We start from the raw sequence: 20,789 nt of genomic DNA, 5'->3' as shown, positions 1-20,789 counted from the left end.
ACGCAGATTCTATATCTCTCGTTTCCCTCTCCCCTGCTCTCAGTCTGAAGAAGGGTCTCAACCCGAAATGTCACCCATTCTTTCTCTCCAGAGATGCTGCCTGACCTGCTGAGTTACTCCAGCATTTTGTGTCCATCTTTGGTTTAAACAGCATCTGCAGTTCCTTCCTGCACACTTGTAATTTAATTCAGACACCACCTGATGGCGCCAAACCCTCAATAAAGCCAATACTTAGATCAATCTCGCTCAGAAAACACAAAATGCTGGAGTAACTCAGCGGGTCAGGCAGCATCTGTGGAGAACATGGATAGGTGACATGTTTCACAGAGTGCTGGAGTAACCCAGCGGGTCAGGCAGCATCTGTGGAGAACATGATTAGGTGACGTTTCAGTTCAGAACTCTTCTTCAGAGTATAAATGCCTGTTAAATGTTATTCCCTTATCCTGTGTCTGTATACTGTCGACGGCTCGATTGTGATCATGTATTGTCTTTCCGCTGACTGGTTAGCACGCAACAAAAGCTTTTTAACTGTACCTCGGTACACGTGACAATAAACTAAACTGTAAACACCACTGTCCCATCTGCCTTCACCACCACCCCAGGCAGCGCGTTCCAGGCCCCCATCACGAGTTATAGGAGCAGAATTAGGCCATTCAGCCCATCGAGTCCACTCCACCATTCAATCATGGCTGATCTCTGTCTCCTAACCCCCTATTCCTTCCTTCTCCCCATAACCCTTGACACCCGCACTAATCAAGATTTTGTCTAACTCTGCCTTAAAAATATCCACTGACTTGTGGCCTCCACAGACGTCTGTGGCAGAGAATCCCACAGATTCACCACCCTCTGACTGAAGAAGTTCCTCCTCACCTCATTTTGAAAAGAGCGTCCTTTAATTCTGAAGCTGTGCCCTCTGGTCCTAGACTCTCCCACCAGTGGAAACATCCTCTCCACACCCACTCTATCCGGGCCGCTCACTATTCTGTAACGTTTCAATGAGGCCCCCCCTTGACCTTCTAAACTCCAGCGAGTACAGGCCCAGTGCCGGCAAACGCTCATCGTACGTTAACCCACTCGTTCCTGGGATCGTTCTCGTGAACCTCCTCTGGACCCTCTCCAGGGCCAGCACATCCTTCCTCAGATACGGGGTTCAAAGTTACCCACGATACTCCAAATGCGGCCTGACCAGCGCCTTGTACAGGCTCAGTGCAAACAACAAATTGGCCCGCACATCCCCTTGAAACTTTCCCCTCTCATCTGCAAGCTACGCCCTCTCGCCTTTGACATTTCCCCAATGTTCCCCATGTTGGGGGAGTCCAGAACCAGGGGCCACACACAGTCTAAGAATAAAGGGGAGGCCATTTAAAACTGAGGTGAAGAAAAAAACTTTTTCACCCAGAGTTGTGAATATGTGGGATTCTCTGCCACAGAGGGCAGTGGAGGCCAATTCACTGGATGAATTTAAGGGAGAGTTAGATAGAGCTCTAGGGGCTAGTGGAATCAAGGGGTATGGGGAGAAGGCAGGCACGGGTTACTGATTGTGGACGATCAGCCATGATCACAATGAATGGCAGTGCGTACAGGCTCGAAGGGCCAAATGGCCTCCTCCTGCACCTATTTTCTACGTTTCAACTCTTCAGGTGGGGCAGATCTGTGCGATTTAGGCACAGTCTCTCAGATAGATGTTGAAGAGGCTTCCTGATTGAATTAAGGGAAGATTTGCAATTGGATTAAAAAGCTGTGTGTTACCATGGCCACCATGTGAAGGCAGGGAGGAGAGGAGAGTGAATGAACTGATTTGGAACGCTGAATGTGATTAACTCCAGCAGAGGCTGAGAGGCTGCAGATTTAATCCGCTAATAATTTAAACCTTGCTCTAAACTCTGGCTTAATGCAGCTCTCGGCTTTCAGACTAATCCCCTCGTTACTCCCGTCCCTCAATCCCTCTCGCAAGGTAGTGCCGCTGCATCTTCCCCGCCTAGCGTTGCCAACCGTCCCGTATTAGCCGGGACATCCCATATTTTGGGCTAAATTGGCTTGTCCTGTACGGGACCGCCCTTGTCCCGTATTAGGCCCAGGGGGCGCTGTAGGCCCGGACGCTGCAAGCCCGGACGCTGCAGGCCCGGACACTGGATGCCTGGACACTGTAGGCCCGGACACTGTAGGCCCGGACACTGTGGGTTAAAATCTGTGCTTACCTCCCGGACAGTGTAGGTGCGGTACGGACAGTGTAGGCCCCGCCTAAAGGAGGTTGCGTAGCAACCCGTCTCCCGGGTAGACACAAAAAGCTGGAGTAACTCAGCAGGACAGGCAGCATCTCTGGAGAGAAGGAATGGGTGACGTTTCGGGTCAACACAAACAGGCCCTTCGGCCCAACCCATCGGTACTAACCCAGTTGCCTACCTATCGAGGCTAAACTCTCTGAGAACCATAGTGTCACACAGTATGGAAACAGGCCCTTCGGCCCACACCCCCCATCTACACTAGTCCCACCTGCCTGCATTTGGCCCATATCCCGCTAAACTTATCCTATCCATGTATCTGTCTGAATGTATTTTAAACTCTAGGATAGTCCCAGCCTCAACTACCTCCTCCGGCAGCTCGTTCCATACACCCACCACCCTCTGTGTGGAAAAGTTACCCCTCAGATTCCTATTAAATCTTTTCCCCTTCACCTTGAACCCATGTCCTCTGGTCCTCGATTCCCCTACTCTGGGCAAGAGACTCTGTGCATCTACCCGATCTAATCCTCTTGAGTTTAGTTTGAGTTCAGTTTATTGTCACGTGTCCCGCTGAACACCACCGCTCAGTCCGCCTAAACCTACCTGATCTCCCGGTGGCTCAGCACTTTAACTCCCACCTCCCACTCCCACACTGACCTTTCTGTCCTGGGCCTCCTCCACTGTCTTTCCACCGTCACCTTAAACCTACATCCTCTGGTCCTTGATTCCCCTACTCTGGGCAAGAGACTCTGGGTGTCCACCCTGAACCTCTTCATATCAATGATTTGGACGAGGGGGATTGAGGCTTTTGGCCAAGCTTGCAGGTGACACAGAGATTGGTGGAAGGGCAGGTAGTGTGGAGAAAGCAGGGACTCTGCGGAAGAATTTGGACAGGTTGGGAGAGTGTGGGAAGAAGTGGCAGATGGAATATAAAGTGTCGAATCGTTCATTGCCACAGAAGGCTGTGGAGGCCAAGTCAATGGATATTTGCAAGGCAGAGATAGACATATCCGAGACCCTTCTTCAGACTGAGTGTCAGGGGAAAGGGGAACGAGAGATTATAGAACAAATTCTTGATCAGTGCGGGTGTCAGGGGTTATGGGGAGAAGGCAGGAGAGTGGGGTTGGGAGGGAGAGATGGATCGGAAGATGGACACAGAATGCTGGAGTAACTCAGCAGGTCAGGCAGCATATCTGGAGAGAAGGAATGGGTGACGTTTCGGGTCGAGACCCTTCTTCAGACTAAGATAGATCAGCCTTGACTGAATGGCGGAGTAGACTTGATGGGCCAAATGGCTCCTATTACTTATGAACTTATGTGTGTGTATTATATATACAGAATACAGCGATGAGCCAAAACATTATGACCACTGACAGGCGAAGTGAATAACATTGATTATCTTGTTACAATGGCACCTGTCAAGGGGTGGGATATATTAGGCAGCAAGTGAACAGTCAGTTCTTGAGGTTGACGTGTTGGATGCAGGAGAAATGGGCAGGAGTAAAGACCTGAGCGACTTTGACAAGGGCCAAATTGTTCTGGCCAGACGACTGGGTCAGAGTATCTCTGAAACGGCAAGGCTTGTGGGGTGCTCCCGGTCAGCAGTGGTGAGTACCGACCGACAGTGGTCCGAGGAGGGCAAAACCCACAAACCGGCGACAGGCAGGGTGTTGGGCGCCCAAGGCTCATCGATGTGCGAGGGCATCAATGAGTTACCCCAGCATTTTGTGTCTATTTTCAACACAAACAGGCCCTTCGGCCCAACCCATCGGTACTAACCCAGGTGCCTACCTATCGTGGCTAAACTCTCTGAGAACCACAGTGTCACACAGTATGGACACAGGCCCTTCGGCCCACACCCCCCATCTACACTAGTCCCACCTGCCTGCATTTGGCCGATATCCCTCTATACCTATCCCGTCTGGTCCGAACCGACAGAAGGTCGACTGTGGCACAAGTCACAGAAAATGTTAACGGTGGTGACGGGAGGAATGTGTCACAATACACAGTGCATCGCACCCAGCTGTGTATGGGGCTGCACACGGAGGACCAGCAGCATGTTAGGCAGGTGGGCATAATGTTTTGGCTCATCAGGTCATCATATTTTGGCTGATCGGTGTGTATATACATTCTGCTCCTATCACTTCTGAACTTATGAGAGGTTGCAAGAATGTACACTGTGTCCTCTGAGGCCATTACCTTCGAGAGATCGACCAGCGAGTTTGCCTGGTCAGTCAGCTTCCTCTGTTCCATCTTCACATTACGAAGCCTGTGGGGGAGATACAGAAAGCACAAAGTGTTAAACCACCCTCCCACATCCAGAGAGCAGCCCCGACCATCACACACACAATCCACCCTAGCACATGCAGAAGGATGAGAGGGGATCTTATCGAAACGTATAAGATTATTAAGGGGTTGGACACGTTAGAGGCAGGAAACATGTTCCCAATGTTGGGGGGAGTCCAGAACCAGGGGCCACACAGTTTAAGAATAAGGGGTCGGCCATTTAGAACTGAGATGAGGAAAAACCTTTTCACCCAGAGAGTTGTGAATCTGTGGAATTCTCTGCCTCAGAGGGCAGTGGAGGCCAATTCTCTGAATGCATTCAAGAGAGAGCTAGATAGAGCTCTTAAGGATAGCGGAGTCAGGGGGTATGGGGAGAAGGCAGGAACAGGGTACTGATTTAGAATGATCAGCAATGATCACATTGAATGGCGATGCTGGCTCGAAGGGCCGAGTGGCCTCCTCCTGCACCTATTGTCTATCTAGAGAGCAGCCCAGACCATCACACACACACACAATCCAACCTCCCTTCCATCTACACCTCACGCTGCCTCGGCAAGGCCAGCAGCATAATCAAGGACCAGTCTCACCCCCGGTCACTCCCTCTTCTCCCCTCTCCCATCGGGGCAAGAGGTACAGAAGTGTGGAGACGCACACCTCCAGATTCAGGGGCAGTTTCTTCCCGGCTGTTATCAGGCAACTGAACCGTCCTCTCACCAACCAGAGAGCGGTCCTGACCTCCCATCTACCTCATTGGAGACCCTCGGACTATCCTTGATCGGACTTTGCTGGCTTTACCTTGCACTAAACGTCATTCCCTTTATCCTGTATCAGTACACTGTGGACGGCTCGATTATAATCATGTGTTGTCATTCCGCTGACTGGTTAACACGCCGCAAAAGCTTTTCACTGTACCTCGGTACACATGACAATAAACTAAACTCTTTCGCCATCTTAATCAGTTTCAGTTTAGTTTATTGTCCCGTGTACCGAGGTACAGTGAAAAGCTTTTGTTGCGTGCTAACCATTCAGCAGAAAGACAGCACACGATTACAATCGAGCCGTCCACAGTTTACAGATACATGATAAGGGAATAACTTTTAGTGCAAGGTAAAGCCAGCAAAGTCCGATCAAGGATTGTCCGAGGGTCACCAATAAGGGGGGAGGGGGTGGGGAGAGGGGAGGACCTCATGCGGGGGAAGGGGTGGGGAGAGGGGAGGGGGTGGGGAGAGAGGTAGGGGGGAGGGGAGAGGGAGGGAGAGAGGGGGGGGTTAGGGGAGGGGGAGACGGGGTGGGGGAGGGGAGAGGGGGTGGGGAGAGAGGGAGGGGTGGGTAGAGAGGGGAGGAGGAGGGGATGGGGAGAGGGTGAGGGATACTGTGTAACTTTGTCAGTGGCCTTTATGTGGCAACCATTTGCATACATTGGGTATTTGAGCAAGGAATTTCACAGTGACGTGCCACATGTATTAATTACATGCGGCAGGATCGCAGGGTGTGGCCCAAGTGTGTGTTGAGCTATTTCCTGCAGTTCTATCTCTGGTACACCCCCACCCAAGATTTATTTAACACTAAAGTATTCCTTCATTCCCTCTTTAATTAATTAATTCCATTCATTCCTCCCCCCCCCCCTCCCTCCACAGGGGCCACACAGTTTAAGAATAATGGGTCGGCCATCTAGAACGGAGACGAGGAAAAGCTTTTTCACCCAGAGAGTTGTGAATCTGTGGAATCCTCCGCCTCAGAAGGCAGTGGAGGCCAATTCTCTGGATGCTTTCAAGAGAGAGCTGGATAGAGCTCTTAATGATAGCGAGAGGGCAGGCACGGGGTACTGATTGTGGATGATCAGCCATGATCACAGTGAATGTCGGTGCTGGCCCGAAGGGCCGAGTGGCCTCCTCCTGCACCTATTGTCTATTGTCTTCCATCCATTCCTTCACCCGCCCATCCAAGCTCTAAGCGGGATGGCCAAAGCTGAAGGCAATGCTCCAGCCACTGCCCATACTCACTGGTGTATGGCCTGCAGGAATTTCCTCTGGTGCTTCCGCACTCTGGCGTGGTCGATCTTCTTCAGCAGCTTGGTGTGCTTGTAGATGAACCAGGTCTCCCGCAAAACGTTGGCTGCCGCGTTCTTGATCTGTGGATCAACCGCCGGGAGAAAAACGGCAAAGGATTAGGGACGGGCCAGGAGGCGGACACAAAATGGTGGCGTAACTCAGCGGACACAAAATGGTGGCGTAACTCAGCGGGACGAGCAGCAATGGTCGACGTTCCGGGCCGAGACCCTCCTTCAGCTTGTGACTGGAGACCCTTTTTCTCCAGAGAATGGGGGGAGGGAGAGAGGGGATGCAAGGGTTATTCCAGGGGGTGGCCCAAGTGTGTGTTGAGTTATTTCCTGCAGTTCTATCTCTGGTAAACCCCTACCCAAGATTTATTGGGATTTGGAATTTAGAAGGATGAGAGGAGGAGATCTTATCGAAACGTATAACATTATTAAGGGGTTGGACACGTTAGAGGCAGGAAACATGTTCCCAATGTTGGGGGAGTCCAGAACAAGGGGCCACACAGTTTAAGAATAAGGGGTCGGCCATTTAGAACTGAGATGAGGAAAAACCTTTTCAGTCAGAGAGTTGTGAATCTGTGGAATTCTCTGCCTCAGAAGGCAGTGGAGGCCAATTCTCTGAATGCATTCAAGAGAGAGCTAGATAGAGCTCTTAAGGATAGCGGAGTCAGGGGGTATGGGGAGAAGGCAGGAACGGGGTACAGATTGAGAAGGATCAGCCATGTTCACATTAAATGGCGGTGCTGGCTCGAAGGGCCGAATGGCCTCCTCCTGCACCTATTGTCTATTATTTGAAGTTTGAGAAATCAGTATCAATCCGCACCAGCTTCTCGTTCTCACCTAGCAAACAGCTAACGATGGCCTGTCTCTTTTATCATAGTTACTTTTTTTGCATGTCTTTCGTTCGTTTCTTCGACATCTCTCTACTTCACCGCCTATATCCCTCGTTTCCCTTTTCCCCTGACATCAGTCTGAGGAAGGGTCTCAGCCCGAAACGTCGCCCGTTCCTTCTCTCCGGAGATGCTGCCTGTCCCGCTGAGTTGCCCCAGCATTTTGTGTCTATCTTCGGTTTGAAGCAGCATGCTGTTCGAGCGAGAGGGAATGCTAGTCTTAAATTACCAGCCTGATCCCAGGGTGTGGCCCAAGTGTGCGTTGGGTTATTTTCTGTCGTTCTATATCTGGTAGACCCCCACCCCGCACCAAGATTTATTTATGTGAGTGAAGAAGACACATATTTCAGGGCGGGCAGAGCCGCTGCCTCACGACGCCAGAGACCCGGGATCGACCCCGACTACGGGCGCGGTCTGTACGGCGTTTGTACGTTCTCCCCGTGGGTTTTCTCCGGGTACTCCGGTTTCCTCCCACCCTTGACCTCAGCCATGATCGCATTGAATGGCGGTGCTGGCTCGAAGGGCTGAATGGCCTACTCCTGCACCTATTGTCTATTGTCTATTGTCTATTGTCCTAAGACGTGCGGGTTTGTAAGTTAATTGGCTTTAGTTTAGAAGGATGAGAGGGGATCTTATCGAAAGGTATAAGATTATTAAGGGGTTGGACACGTCAGAGGCAGGAAACATGTTCCCAATGTTGGGGGAGTCCAGAACAAGGGGCCACAGTTTAAGAATAAGGGGTCGGCCATTTAGAACGGAGGTGAGGAAAAGCTTTTTCAGTCAGAGAGTTATGAATCTGTGGAATTCTCTGCCTCAGAAGGCAGTGGAGGCCAATTCTCTGAATGCATTCAAGAGAGAGCTGGATAGAGCTTTTAAGGATAGCGGAGTCAGGGGGTATGGGGAGAAGGCAGGAACGGGGTACTGATTGAGAATGATCAGCCATGATCACATTGAATGGAGGTGCGTACAGGCTCGAAGGGCCGAATGGCCTCCTCCTGTACCTATTGTCTATAGTTCAGTTTAGTTTAGAGATACAGCGCGGAAACAGGCCCTTCGGCCCACCGAGTCCGCGCCGACCAGCGATCCCCGCACACTAACACTATCCCACATACACACACTGGGGACAATTTACACTTATATCAAACCAATTAACCTACAAACCTGTACGTCTTTGGAGTGTGGGAGGAGAAACGCAGGATACAGGGAATTCTGTAAATTGACCCACACAATGTAAAGGTGTGGGATAGTACTAGTTGGCCGGCGCGGACTCGGTGGGCCGAAGGGCCTGTTTCCGCGCTGTATCTCAAAACGAAACAAAACTGAACTTAAGCCAATTAACCGACAAACCTACACGTCTTTGGAGAGTGGGAGGAAACCAGTGTACCCGGAGAAAACCCACGCAGGTCACGGGCTGGCCACTGTTTCCACGCTGTATCTCCAAAGTCTAAAGGTCCAGGCTGTGTTTTAAAGGGAGCTTCCATTAAGTGGAAGCTTGTACACTTTGCTTCCTGCAATGGGATCTGTGCCCTGTGGCATTTCTACCGAGGAGATTTAAACATTTCATGTTCTCAGCTGTTACGTGGAGAGGGTACAGTCATCGCCAAGGGCTGTAAGGTTATTCTATAAACGCTCTCTATACAGTATTAAGTCCTCAGTATGGGCTGTGCGCCGCACTGTGGGAGGGAGGGAGGGTGAGGAGGGAGGGAGGGAGCGCCGCGCTGTGGTAGGGAGGGAGGGTGAGGAGGGAGGGAGGGAGCGCCACGCTGTGGGAGGGAGGGTGAGGAGGGAGGGAGGGAGGGAGGGAGCGCCACGCTGTGGGAGGGAGGGAGGGAGGGAGGGTGAGGAGGGAGGGAGGGAGGGAGGGAGGGAGGGAGTGCCGCCCTGTGGGAGGGACGGAGGGAGGGTGAGGGAGGGAGGGAGGGAGCGCCACGCTGAGGGAGGGAGGGAGGGAGGGAGGGAGGGAGGGAGGGAGGGAGGGAGGGAGGGAGGGAGGGAGGGAGGGAGGGAGGGAGCACCGCGCTGTGGGAGGGAGGGAGGGAGGGAGGGAGGGTGGGAGGGAGGGAATGAGGGAGGGTGGGAGGGAGGGAGCACCGCGCTGTGGGAGGGAGGGAGGGAGGGAGGGAGGGAGGGAGCACCGCGCTGTGGGAGGGAGGGAGGGAGCACCGCGCTGTGGGAGGGAGGGAGGGAGGGAGGGTGGGAGGGAGGGAAGGAGGGAGGGAGGGAGCACCGCGCTGTGGGAGGGAGGGAGGGAGGGAGGGAGGGAGGGAGGGAGGGAGGGAGGGAGGGTGGGAGGGAGGGAAGGAGGGAGGGAGGGAGGGAGGGAGCACCGCGCTGTGGGAGGGAGGGAGGGAGGGAGGGAGGGTGGGAGGGAGGGAAGGAGGGAGGGAGGGAGGGAGGGAGGGAGGGAGCACCGCGCTGTGGGAGGGAGGGAAGGAGGGAGGGAGGGAGGGAGGGAGGGAGGGAGGGTGGGAGGGAGGGAGGGAGGAAGGGAGGGAGGGAGGAAGGGAGGGAGTCCGCGCTGTGCGGAGGGAGGGAGGGAGGGAGGGGCGATGAGGAGGGAACACTGCACCTACTGACGGCAACATATTGATAATAATTTGCAAAGAGGGAGAGAATCTCATCAGCATGCTGATCAATAGTTACCCAACCATCAGCCATGTGGACATTAAGACTGTCAGTGCTCGGCTGTGTGTGGGAGTTTGCTGTGTGGAAATTGATGATGACTACATAATGATGCCGGTTACTGAAGGCTGCCTAAGTGGCCAGAAGGCAGCACGAATCCCTGCACACCCCAGCCCTCTCTGGGCTTTTAGATCAGGCTGGAGTTCCAAGACACAAACCAACCTGCCTTCCATCGCCTCCATCTACACCTCACGCTGCCTCGGCAAGGCCAGCAGCCCAGACCGTCACGCACGCACAAACAAACCAACCTCCCTTCCACCGCCTCCATCTGCACCTCACGCTGCCTCGGCAAGGCCAGCAGCCCAGACCGTCACGCACGCACAAACAAACCAACCTGCCTGCCATCGCCTCCATCCACACCTCACGCTGCCTCGGCAAGGCCAGCAGCCCAGACCGTCACGCACGCACAAACAAACCAACCTGCCTGCCATCGCCTCCATCTACACCTCACGCTGCCTCGGCAAGGCCAGCAGCCCAGACCGTCACACACGCACAAACAAACCAACCTCCCTTCCATCGCCTCCATCTACACCTCACGCTGCCTCGGCAAGGCCAGCAGCACAATCAAGGACCAGTCTCACCCCCGGTCACTCCCTCTTCTCCCCTCTCCCATCGGAAAACGCACACCCCCAGATTCAGGGGCAGTTTCTTCCCGGCTGTTACCAGGCAACTGAACCGTCCTCTCACCAACTAGAGAGCGGTCCCGACCTCCCGTCTACCTCATTGGAGACCCTCGGACTATCCTTGATCGGACTTTGCTGGCTTTACCTTGCATTAAACGTCATTCCCTTTATCCTGTATCAGATTGTAATCATGTAGTGTCTTTCTGCTGACTGGTCAGCACGCAACAAAAGCTTTTCACTGTACCTCGGTGCACGTGACACTAAACTAAACTGAACTAAACTAAACAAGAGACCAGGAGGCGAGAGATTAGCTGCATCCGTCACAGAAACCAGGCGAGAGATAATCTCCCAGCATCACAGTGCGGCACGTGGTGCAGCGGGTGGAGCTGCTGCCTCACGGCGCCGGAGACCCGCGTTCCATCCTGACCACGGGCGCTGTCTGTGCGGAGTTTGCACGTTCTCCCCGTGACCTGCGTGGGTTTTCTCCGGGCGCTCCGGTCTCCTCCCACACTCCAACGACGTGCGGGTTTGTAGGTTAATCGGCTCGGTGTAAATGTAAATTGTCCCCAGTGTGTGTGTGGGTGGGATAGTGTTAGTGTGCGGGGATCGCTGGTCGGAGCGGACTCGGTGGGCCGAAGGGCCTGTTTCCGTGGGGGTCAGTGGGTCAGTGTGTGTGGGTGGGTCAGTGTGTGTGTGTGGGTCGGTGTGGGGGGCTCAGTGTGTGTGTGTGGGTCGGTGTGTGTGTGTGTGTGGGTCAGTGTGTGTCAGTGTGTCTGTGTGTGTGGGTCAGTGTGTGTGTGGGTGGGTCAGTGTGTGTGTGGAGTGGGGGTTAGTGTGTATGGGTGTGGGTCAGTGTGTGGGTGTTTGTGGGTCGGTGTGTGTGTGTGTGTGTGTGTGTGTGTGGGTCAGTGTGTGTCAGTGTGTGTGTGTGCGTGGGTCAGTGTGTGTGTGGGTGTGGGTGGGTCAGTGTGTGTGTGGAGTGGGGGTCAGTGTGTGTGTGGAGTGGGGGTCAGTGTGTATGGGTGTGGGTCAGTGTGTGGGTGTTTGTGGGTCGGTGTGTGTGTGTGTGTGGGTCAGTGTGTGTCAGTGTGTGTGTGTGCGTGGGTCAGTGTGTGTGTGGAGTGGGGGTCAGTGTGTGTGGGTGTGTGTGGGTCAGTGTGTGTGTCAGTGTGTGTGTGTGTGTGGGTCAGTGTGTGTGGGTGTGTGGGTCAGTGTGTGTGTGTGGGTCAGTGTGTGTGTGGGTCGGTGTGTGTGTGTGTGTGTGGGGGGGGTCAGTGTGTGGGTGTGGGTCAGTGTGTGTGGGTGTGGGTGGGTCAGTGTGTGTGTGGAGTGGGGGTCAGTGTGTGTGTGTGTGTGTGTGTGTGTGTGTGTGTGGGTGGGTCAGTGTGTGTGTGTGTGTGTGTGTGTGTGTGGGTGATCAGGAGGTGGTTACCCGTTTGGTCAGCTGTGTGTCCATCATGAAGTTGTGCACGTGTTTCTCGGCTCTGGTCAGCTCCAGTTTCCTCGCGACAACGGCCACCACCAGCGCTGTACAGCCCGCACCCTGGGGGAGAGAGGGGGTGGAGAGGGGGGGGGAGGGCAAGAGAAGAGAGAGGGGGGAGATAGAGAGTGGGGGGGAGAGAAAGAGAAAGAGGGGGGAGAAAGAGGGGGAAGAGAAGTAAGACCTTGCTTTACCTTGCAAAACAAAGAATGAATTCTTCAAAGTATTCATTCATTCATTATTCTCCCCTCTATCCCCATTGAGGATGTGCCGGCCCTGGAGAGGGTCCAGAGGAGGTTTACAAGATCGATCCAAGGAGCGAGTGGGTTAACGTACGATGAGCGTTTGTGGGCACTGGGCCTGTACTCGCTGGAGTTTAGAAGGACGAGGGGGGATCTCATTGAAACGTACAGAACAGTGAGCGGCCTGGATAGAGTGGGTGTGGAGAGGATGTTTCCACTAGTGGGAGAGTCTAGGACCAGAGGGCACGGCCTCAGAATTAAAGGACGTTCCTTTAGGAAGGAGGCGAGGAGGAGTTTCTTCAGCCAGAGGGCGGTGAATCTGTGGGATTCATTGCCACAGACGGCTGTGGAGGCCACAAGTCAGTGGATGTATTTAAGGCAGAGATAGACAGATTCTTGATCAGTGCGGGTGTCAGGGGTTATGGGGAGAAGGCAGGAGAATTTCAAGATTTCAAAATCAACTTATTGGCACATGTACCAATTAAGGTGCAGTGAAATTTGAGTCATCATACAGCCATACTAAGTGAAAAACAACAAGTCACACAGCCACATAACGGGATTTGGGAGGGAGAGATAGATCAGCCATGATTGAATGGCGGAGTCGACTCGATGGGCTGAATGGCCTCAGTCTACTCCTATCACGTATGACCTTATTAACCCCTCCCCCCCCCTTAAAGCTGCCTCATGTAATGGGTAGGTGGGGACTTCTTGGCTAGCATGAGCAAGTGCAGGTGGGGCTTCTTGGCTAGCATGAGCAAGTTGGGCCGAAGGGCCTGTTCAATCACTGCGTGACTCTAACAGACTAGTGCAGGTGGGGCTTCTTGGCTAGCATGAGCAAGTTGGGCCGAAGGGGCTGTTCAAACACTGCGTGACTCTAACAGACTAGTGCAGGTGGGGCTTCTTGGCTAGCATGAGCAAGTTGGGCCGAAGGGCCTGTCCAATCACTGCGTGACTCTAACAGACTTCCACACATAAACTGTAATTTATGAAGCAATCACCCTGTTCGATAATTGCCCGCAAAGCACGATGATTATAGAAGAGCCGCATCTCGCAACAAGATCGCGATGTCATAAGAATTATGGATGTTCCCTTTCAGAGCACAAAATTCTTCACATACATGAAATATTAAACCGAGGATTTATCTCCCCTGTTCATCGGTGACGTCAAAGGCTTTAATAATCCCGGAAACTTCTATTTTTCCATTTCATGAGCACCGTTAATGATTGCAATGTTAAATCACACAGAGATGGAAGAGCCATGATTGAACGACAGAGTAGACTTGATGGGCCGAGTGGCCTAGTTCCGCTAATGACCCTATCCCTGTACCTGTCCAAAGAATTACCATGTACCACATCTGAAGAAGGCAGACACAAAATGCTGGAGTAACTCAGCGGGTCAGGCAGCCTCTCGGGAGAGAAGGAATGGGCGATGTTTCGGGTCGAGACCCTTCTTCAGTCTGAAGGATGAGAGGAGATCTTATCGAAACGTATAAGATTATTAAGGGGTTGGACACGTTAGAGGCAGGAAACATGTTCTGAAGAAGGGTCTCGACCCGAAACGTCACCCATTCCTTCTCTCCCGAGATGCTGCCTGACCTGCTGAGTTACTCCAGCATTTTGTGAATAAATCGATTTGTACCAGCATCTGCAGTTTTTTTCTTATACAACATGTTCCCAATATTGGGGGAGTCCAGAACCAGGGGCCACAGTTTAAGAATAAGGGGTCGGCCATTTAGAACGGAGATGAGGAAAAACTTTTTCAGTCAGAGAGTTGTGAATCTGTGGAATTCTCTGCCTCAGAAGGCAGTGGAGGCCAATTCTCTGAATGCATTCAAGAGAGAGCTAGATAGAGCTCTTAAGGATTGCGGAGTCAGGGGGTATGGGGAGAAGGCAGGAACGGGGTACTGATTGAGAATGATCAGCTATGATCACATTGAATGGGGGTGCTGGCTCAAAGGGCCGAATGGCCTCCTCCTGCACCTATTGTCTATTGTCTCGACCCGAAACGTCACCCATTCCTTCTCTCCCGAGATGCTGCCTGACCCGCTGAGTTACTCCAGCATTTTGTGTCTACCTTCGATTTGAACCAGCATCTGCAGCTTTTTTCCCTACACGTCTGAAGACGAATTCAGACCCAAAAAGCCACCTGTCCATGTTCTTCAGAGATTCATTTGTTCTACATCTCTCTACACCGCCATCTACATCTCTACGTCTCCCTCTCCCCTCACTCTCAGTCTGAAGAAGGGTCTTGACCCGAAACGTCACCCTTTCCTTCTGTCCTGCTGAGATACTCCGGCATTTTGTGTCTTTCTCCAGAGATGTTGACTGACACGCTGAGTTACCTAGAAACATAGAAAATAGGTGTAGGAGGAGGCCATTTTGCCCTTCGAGCCAGCACCGCCATTCATTGTGATCATGGCTGATCATCCACAATCAGTAACCCGTGCCTGCCTTCTCCCCATATCCCTTGATTCCACTAGCCCCTAGAGCTCTATCTAGCTCTCTTTTGTGGAATTCTCTGCCACAGAAGGTAGTTGAGGCCAGTTCATTGGCTATATTTAAGAGGGAGTTAGATGTGGCCCTTGTGGCTAAAGGGATCAGGGGGTATGGAGAGAAGGCAGGTATGGGATACTGAGTTGGATGATCAGCCATGATCATATTGAATGGCGGTGCGTACAGGCTCGAAGGGCCGAATGGCCTACTCCTGCACCTATTTTCTATGTTTCTATGTTTCTTTTAAATTCATCCAGTGAATTGGCCTCCACTGCCCTCTGTGGCAGAGAATTCCACAGATTCACAACTCCAGCACTTTGTGTATAGTCCAGCATCTGCAGTTCCTTTTTATTACCTGTCCAGATGTGTTTGCAATGTTGTGATAGGACCGATCTCAACTCCAGGTTGGGACCTGTACTCGCTGGAGTTAAGAAGGTTAAGGGGGGGACCCCATTGAAAGTTACAGAATAATGAAAGGCCTAGATAGAGTGGATGTTTCCCCTCTACACGGTGGCGCGGCGGTAGAGTTGCTACCTTACAGCACTTGCTACGCCAGAGACCCGGGTTCAATCCCGACTATGGGCGCTGTCTGTACGGGTTTTGTACGTGTGTTTTCTCCGAGGTCTTCGGTTTCCTCCCACACTCCAAAGACGTGCAGATATGTAGGTTAATTGGCTTGGTAAATGTAAAAATGTCCCGAGTGGGTGTAGGATGGTGTCAGTGTGCGGGGATCGCTGGTCGGCGCGAACTCAACTAAACTTCCCCCTAGTGTGTAGGGAGTGGATGAGAAAGTGGGATAACGTAGAACTAGTGTGTGAACGGGTGATCCAAGGGTGGGCCGAAGGGCCTGTTTCCATGCTATATCTCCAAACTGAACGAAATGTTGCAACTCTAAGATCTAATGACTCTACAACTCTGTAGCAAAACTTCACCGCAGAACTTGAATAAAGGAGACTTTGACGCTATGAGACGGGAATTGGCTCGGATAGCCTGGCAAATCTATTTACTAAAACTCTCGTTTGTTTGTTAGTTTGTTCCTGACCTACAGCCAAACCGGTACACGATCGCGCGACAATTCTAGGCCCACCTTACTCACCGTCGTCCCTTTGGTGCTAATGGAAGAAGTTTCATTGAAATCGGTGTTATATCTTTAAAGTTATTCACATTTTAAAGTTTAAATCTATCTCTGAGGGAGGGAGGGAGGGAGGGAGGGAGGAGGGAGAGAGGGTGGGAAGGAGGGTGGGAAGGAGAGAGGGAGGGAGCAAGGAGGGTGGATGGAGGGGGAGGGAGGGAGGAGGGAAGGGGAGGGAGGGAGGGAGGGAAGGGGAGGGAGGGTGGAGGAGGGAAGATTAGGGGGGTTAAGGGGGATGGAGTGGGGGAAGGGGAAGGGCGGAGGGGGGGAGGGAGGGGGAGAGAGGGGGAGGGGAGGAGTGTGTGTGTGTGTGTGTGTGTGTGTGTGTGTGTGTGTGTGTGTGTGTTAGTTAGTTAGTTAGTGTGCTGGGCGGCACGGACTCGGTGGGCTGAAGGGCCTGTTTCCGCGCTGTATCTCAAAAAACTAAAAAAAACTAAAGATACATTTAGCAACCCCACTCTCCAGCTGTGACAAGGCTGAGAGAACACAGCAAGGTAGGTTTTTTAACAAAAGATAATGAGTCCAGTTGCAACACGATTCCATAACTTTCACAAGATTTCGGAAAGATTATTGAATTCAGCAGAGACAATAAATGTTCCTGTTTTCCTAGAATTGGTCTCTTAATCCCGGAGAGTTACCCGAGTCTTTTATTGGTCCATGTAATGAGGGAAACTTTAGTTTAGTTTAGAGATACAGCGCGGAAACAGGCCCTTCAGCCCAACTTGCCCATGCCGACCAACATGTCCCATCTGCACCAGTCCCACCTGCCCGCGTTTGGCCCATCTCCCTCTAAACCTAACCTATCCATGTACCTGTCCAAATGTTTTTTTAACCTTAGACTTTAGAGATACAGCGTGGAAACAGGGCCTTTGGCCCGCCGAGTCCACGCCGACCAGCGATCCCCGCACACTAACACTATCCTACACACACTAGGGACAATTTACATTTATACCAAGCCAAATAACCTACATACCTGCACGTCTTTGGAGTGTGGGAGGAAACCGAAAACTCACGCAGGTCACGGGGAGAACGTGCAAATTCCGTACAGACGGCGCCCGTAGTTAGGATCTCTGGCGCTGTGAGGCAGCAACTCTACCGCTGCGCCACCATGCCAGCCTAAAGGTTGTTATAGTCTCTGCCACAACTACCTTCTCTGGCAGCTCGTTCCATACGCCCACCACCCTCTGTGTGAAATGGTTCTTTTCACACAGAGGGTGGTGGGGGCCTGGAACTCGCTGCCAAGGGTGGTGGTGGAGGCAGATACGATGGTGGTGTTTAAGAGGCTTTTAGACAGGCACGTGGATGTGCACAGAATGGAGGGATTATGGATCACGTGCAGGCAGAGGAGATCGTGTAACTTGGCATCATGTTCAGCACCGACATTGTGTGCTGTACTCTTCTATGTTGCCAGAAGTGGATGGCTATTAGGGTTGCCAACTGTCCCGTATTGGCCGGGACATCCCGTATTTTGGGCTAAATTTGTTTGTCCCGTACGGGACCGCCCTTGTCCCGTATTAGGCCCGGGGGGCGCTGTAGGCCCGGACGCTGTAGGCCCGGACGCTGTAGGTCCGGACGCTGTAGGCCCGGACGCTGTAGGCCCCGACACTGCAGGCCCGGACGCTGTAGGCCCGGACGCTGTAGGCCCTGACGCTGTAGGTCCGGACGCTGTAAGCCCGGACGCTCTAGGTTTCCAACATTTTACCTCCGGACACTGTAGGCCCGGACACTGTAGACCCGGACAGTGTAGGCCCGGAGGCCCGGGCGCCGCCTACTGGAGGTTGCCTGGCAACCCGCCTCCCGGCCCGGGCTGCCGCCATGGGTGGAGCGGGAGGCGGGTTGGGTGAGGTGACGTGGGGCGCGGGGCGGTGACGTCACCTTGTCCCGTATTTGGAAGTGAGGAAGTTGGCAACCCTTGGGCACGGACATTGTGGGCCGAAGGGCCTGCCCCTGTGCGGAACTGTTGAGTGTTCTCACCAGCAACAGATGGGGACGTTAACTGATTTACCTCAGTGGGTGGAACTAATGCACTCCATCTTATATCAATAAGTATTTCTGCCAGGGACATGCAGCATTCTGACATAGATTTTAATTGGATTTGCGGCAATGGGAGACTTGGGAAATGGCTGTAGTAAAAAAACAATTACATTTAAAAACGTGGGCTTCTCGGTCCTCATTTAACACCTGCCTCCAACTCTGCAGGATCATGAAATACATATTTTTACTTTAAATGTGTAGGAAAGAACTGCAGATGCTGGTTTAAACTGAAGATAGACACAAAATGCCGGAGTAACTCAGCGGGTCAGGCAGCATCTCTGGAGAGAAGGAATGGGTGACGTTTTGGGTCGAGACCCTTCTTCAGACTGATGTCAGGGGAGGGGGTGGGACAAAGATAGAATGTAGTCGCAGACGGTCAGACTGGTGGGAGAACTGGGAAGGGGGAGGGGATGGAGAGAGAGGAAAGGCAAGGGTTACCTGAAGTTAGAGGTCAACGTTCATACCACTGGGGTGTAAGCTGCCCAAGCAAAACATGAAGTGCTGTTCCTCCAATTTAAGTTGGGCCTCACTCTGACAATGGAGGAGGCCCAGGACAGAAAGGTCAGTGTGGGAGTGGGAGTGGGAGGGGGAGTTGAAGTGCTGAGCAACTGGGAGATCAGGTTGGTTAAAGCGGACTGAGCGGAGGAGTTCAGTGAAACGATCGCCGAGCCTGCGCTTGGTCTCGCCGATATGGGCCAAGCGCGGGCAGGTGGGACAAGTGTAGATGGGACATGTTGGCCGGGTGTGGACAAGTTGGGCTGAAGGGCCTGTTTCCATGCTGTTTCACTCTATGGCTAGTGTAGATGGGGCATGTTTCTGGTGTGGGCAAGTTGGGCCGAATGGCCTATTTCCACGCTGTATCACCATGACTAGAGTAGATGGGGCATGTTGGTCGGTATGGGCAAGTTGGGCCGAAGGGCCTGTTTCCATGCTGTATCACTATGACTAGTGTAGCTGGGGCATGTTGGCCAGTGTGGGCAAGCTGGGCCGAAGGGCCTGTTTCCATGCTGTATCACCATGACTAGAGGAGATGGGGCATGTTGGTCGGTATGGGCAAGTTGGGCCGAAGGGCCTGTTTCCACGCTGTATCACTATGACTAGTGTAGATGGGGCATGTTGGGCCGAAGGGCCTGTTTCCACGCTGTATCACTATGACTAGTGTAGATGGGGCATGTTGGCCGGTGTGGGCAGGTTGGGCCGAAGGGCCTGTTTCCGTGCTGTATCACTATGACTAGTGTAGCTGGGGCATGTTGGCCAGTGTGGGCAAGCTGGGCCGAAGGGCCTGTTTCCACGCTGTATCACCATGACTAGAGTAGATGGGGCATGTTGGTCGGTATGGGCAAGTTGGGCCGAAGGGCCTGTTTCCACGCTGTATCACTATGACTAGTGTAGATGGGGCATGATGGCCGGTGTGGGCAGGCTGGGCCGAAGGGCCTGTTTCCATGCTGTATCACCATGACTAGAGTAGATGGGGCATGTTGGTCGGTATGGGCAAGTTGGGCCGAAGGGCCTGTTTCCACGCTGTATCACTATGACTAGTGTAGATGGGGCATGTTGGGCCGAAGGGCCTGTTTCCACGCTGTATCACTATGACTAGTGTAGATGGGGCATGTTGGCCGGTGTGGGCAGGTTGGGCCGAAGGGCCTGTTTCCATGCTGTATCACTATGACTAGTGTAGCTGGGGCATGTTGGCCAGTGTGGGCAAGCTGGGCCGAAGGGCCTGTTTCCACGCTGTATCACCATGACTAGAGTAGATGGGGCATGTTGGTCGGTATGGGCAAGTTGGGCCGAAGGGCCTGTTTCCACGCTGTATCACTATGACTAGTGTAGATGGGGCATGTTGGCCGGTGTGGGCAGGTTGGGCCGAAGGGCCTGTTTCCACGCTGTATCACTATGGCTAGTGTAGATGGGGCATGATGGCCGGTGTGGGCAGGCTGGGCCGAAGGGCCTGTTTCCATGCTGTATCACCATGACTAGAGTAGATGGGGCATGTTGGTCGGTATGGGCAAGTTGGGCCGAAGGGCCTGTTTTCACGCTGTATCACTATGACTAGTGCAGATGGGGCATGTTGGCCGGTGTGGGCAGGTTGGACCGAAGGGCCTGTTTCCACGCTGTATCACTATGACTAGTGTAGATGGGGCATGTTGGCCGGTGTGGGCAGGTTGGGCCGAAGGGCCTGTTTCCACGCTGTATCACTCTGTGACATTCGTTTAGCAGCGGTCTCGGTGTAAATCTATCAACGTAAGTACATTGCATTTGGCAGGAGAAGGCCATGATTAAAAGTGTGGACCTGTGTGTAGAAAGGTTGCGATGGGTTTTTGATGGAACGTACTCAGCTCAGATCCCACTGGGGCTGTTGAGCAGATTTCCAAGTGAATTCAATTTACTTCAGAAGCGAGTAGTTGAAAATAAATGGGCTTTCTCGAGAGCCCATCAGCTGCACTGGATCAATACACAACCCGGCCTGCACTTCATCATCATAGGGGGCTGCCAACTGTCCCGTATTAGCCAGGACATCTCGTATTTTGTGCTAAATTAGTTTGTCCTGTACGGGACCGCCCTGGTCCCGTATTAGTAGGGTTGCCAACTTCCTCACTCCCAAATAAGGGACAAAGGGTGATGTCACCGCCCCGCGCCCCACGTGGCCTCA

At 52.9% G+C, this 20,789-nt stretch overlaps 1 protein-coding gene across 1 annotated transcript in view; it reads right to left on the bottom strand.

The window, feature by feature from the left end:
• Window positions 1–20,789, bottom strand: part of LOC144612402 (small conductance calcium-activated potassium channel protein 2-like) — a 75,512-nt gene that overhangs the window by 5,808 nt on the left and 48,915 nt on the right. Inside the window, 3 exon segments of the mRNA XM_078432010.1 lie at window positions 4,422–4,491; window positions 6,512–6,639; window positions 12,192–12,302. Of these exon segments, the coding sequence (XP_078288136.1) occupies window positions 4,422–4,491; window positions 6,512–6,639; window positions 12,192–12,302 (309 nt within the window).

Source organism: Rhinoraja longicauda, chromosome 44, assembly GCF_053455715.1.
Source record: "Rhinoraja longicauda isolate Sanriku21f chromosome 44, sRhiLon1.1, whole genome shotgun sequence".
In the NCBI taxonomy this organism is placed as follows: Eukaryota; Metazoa; Chordata; class Chondrichthyes; order Rajiformes; family Arhynchobatidae; genus Rhinoraja; species Rhinoraja longicauda.
Note: the sequence above shows the minus strand (reverse complement) of the source record. Positions and strands in the feature narration are given on the sequence as shown.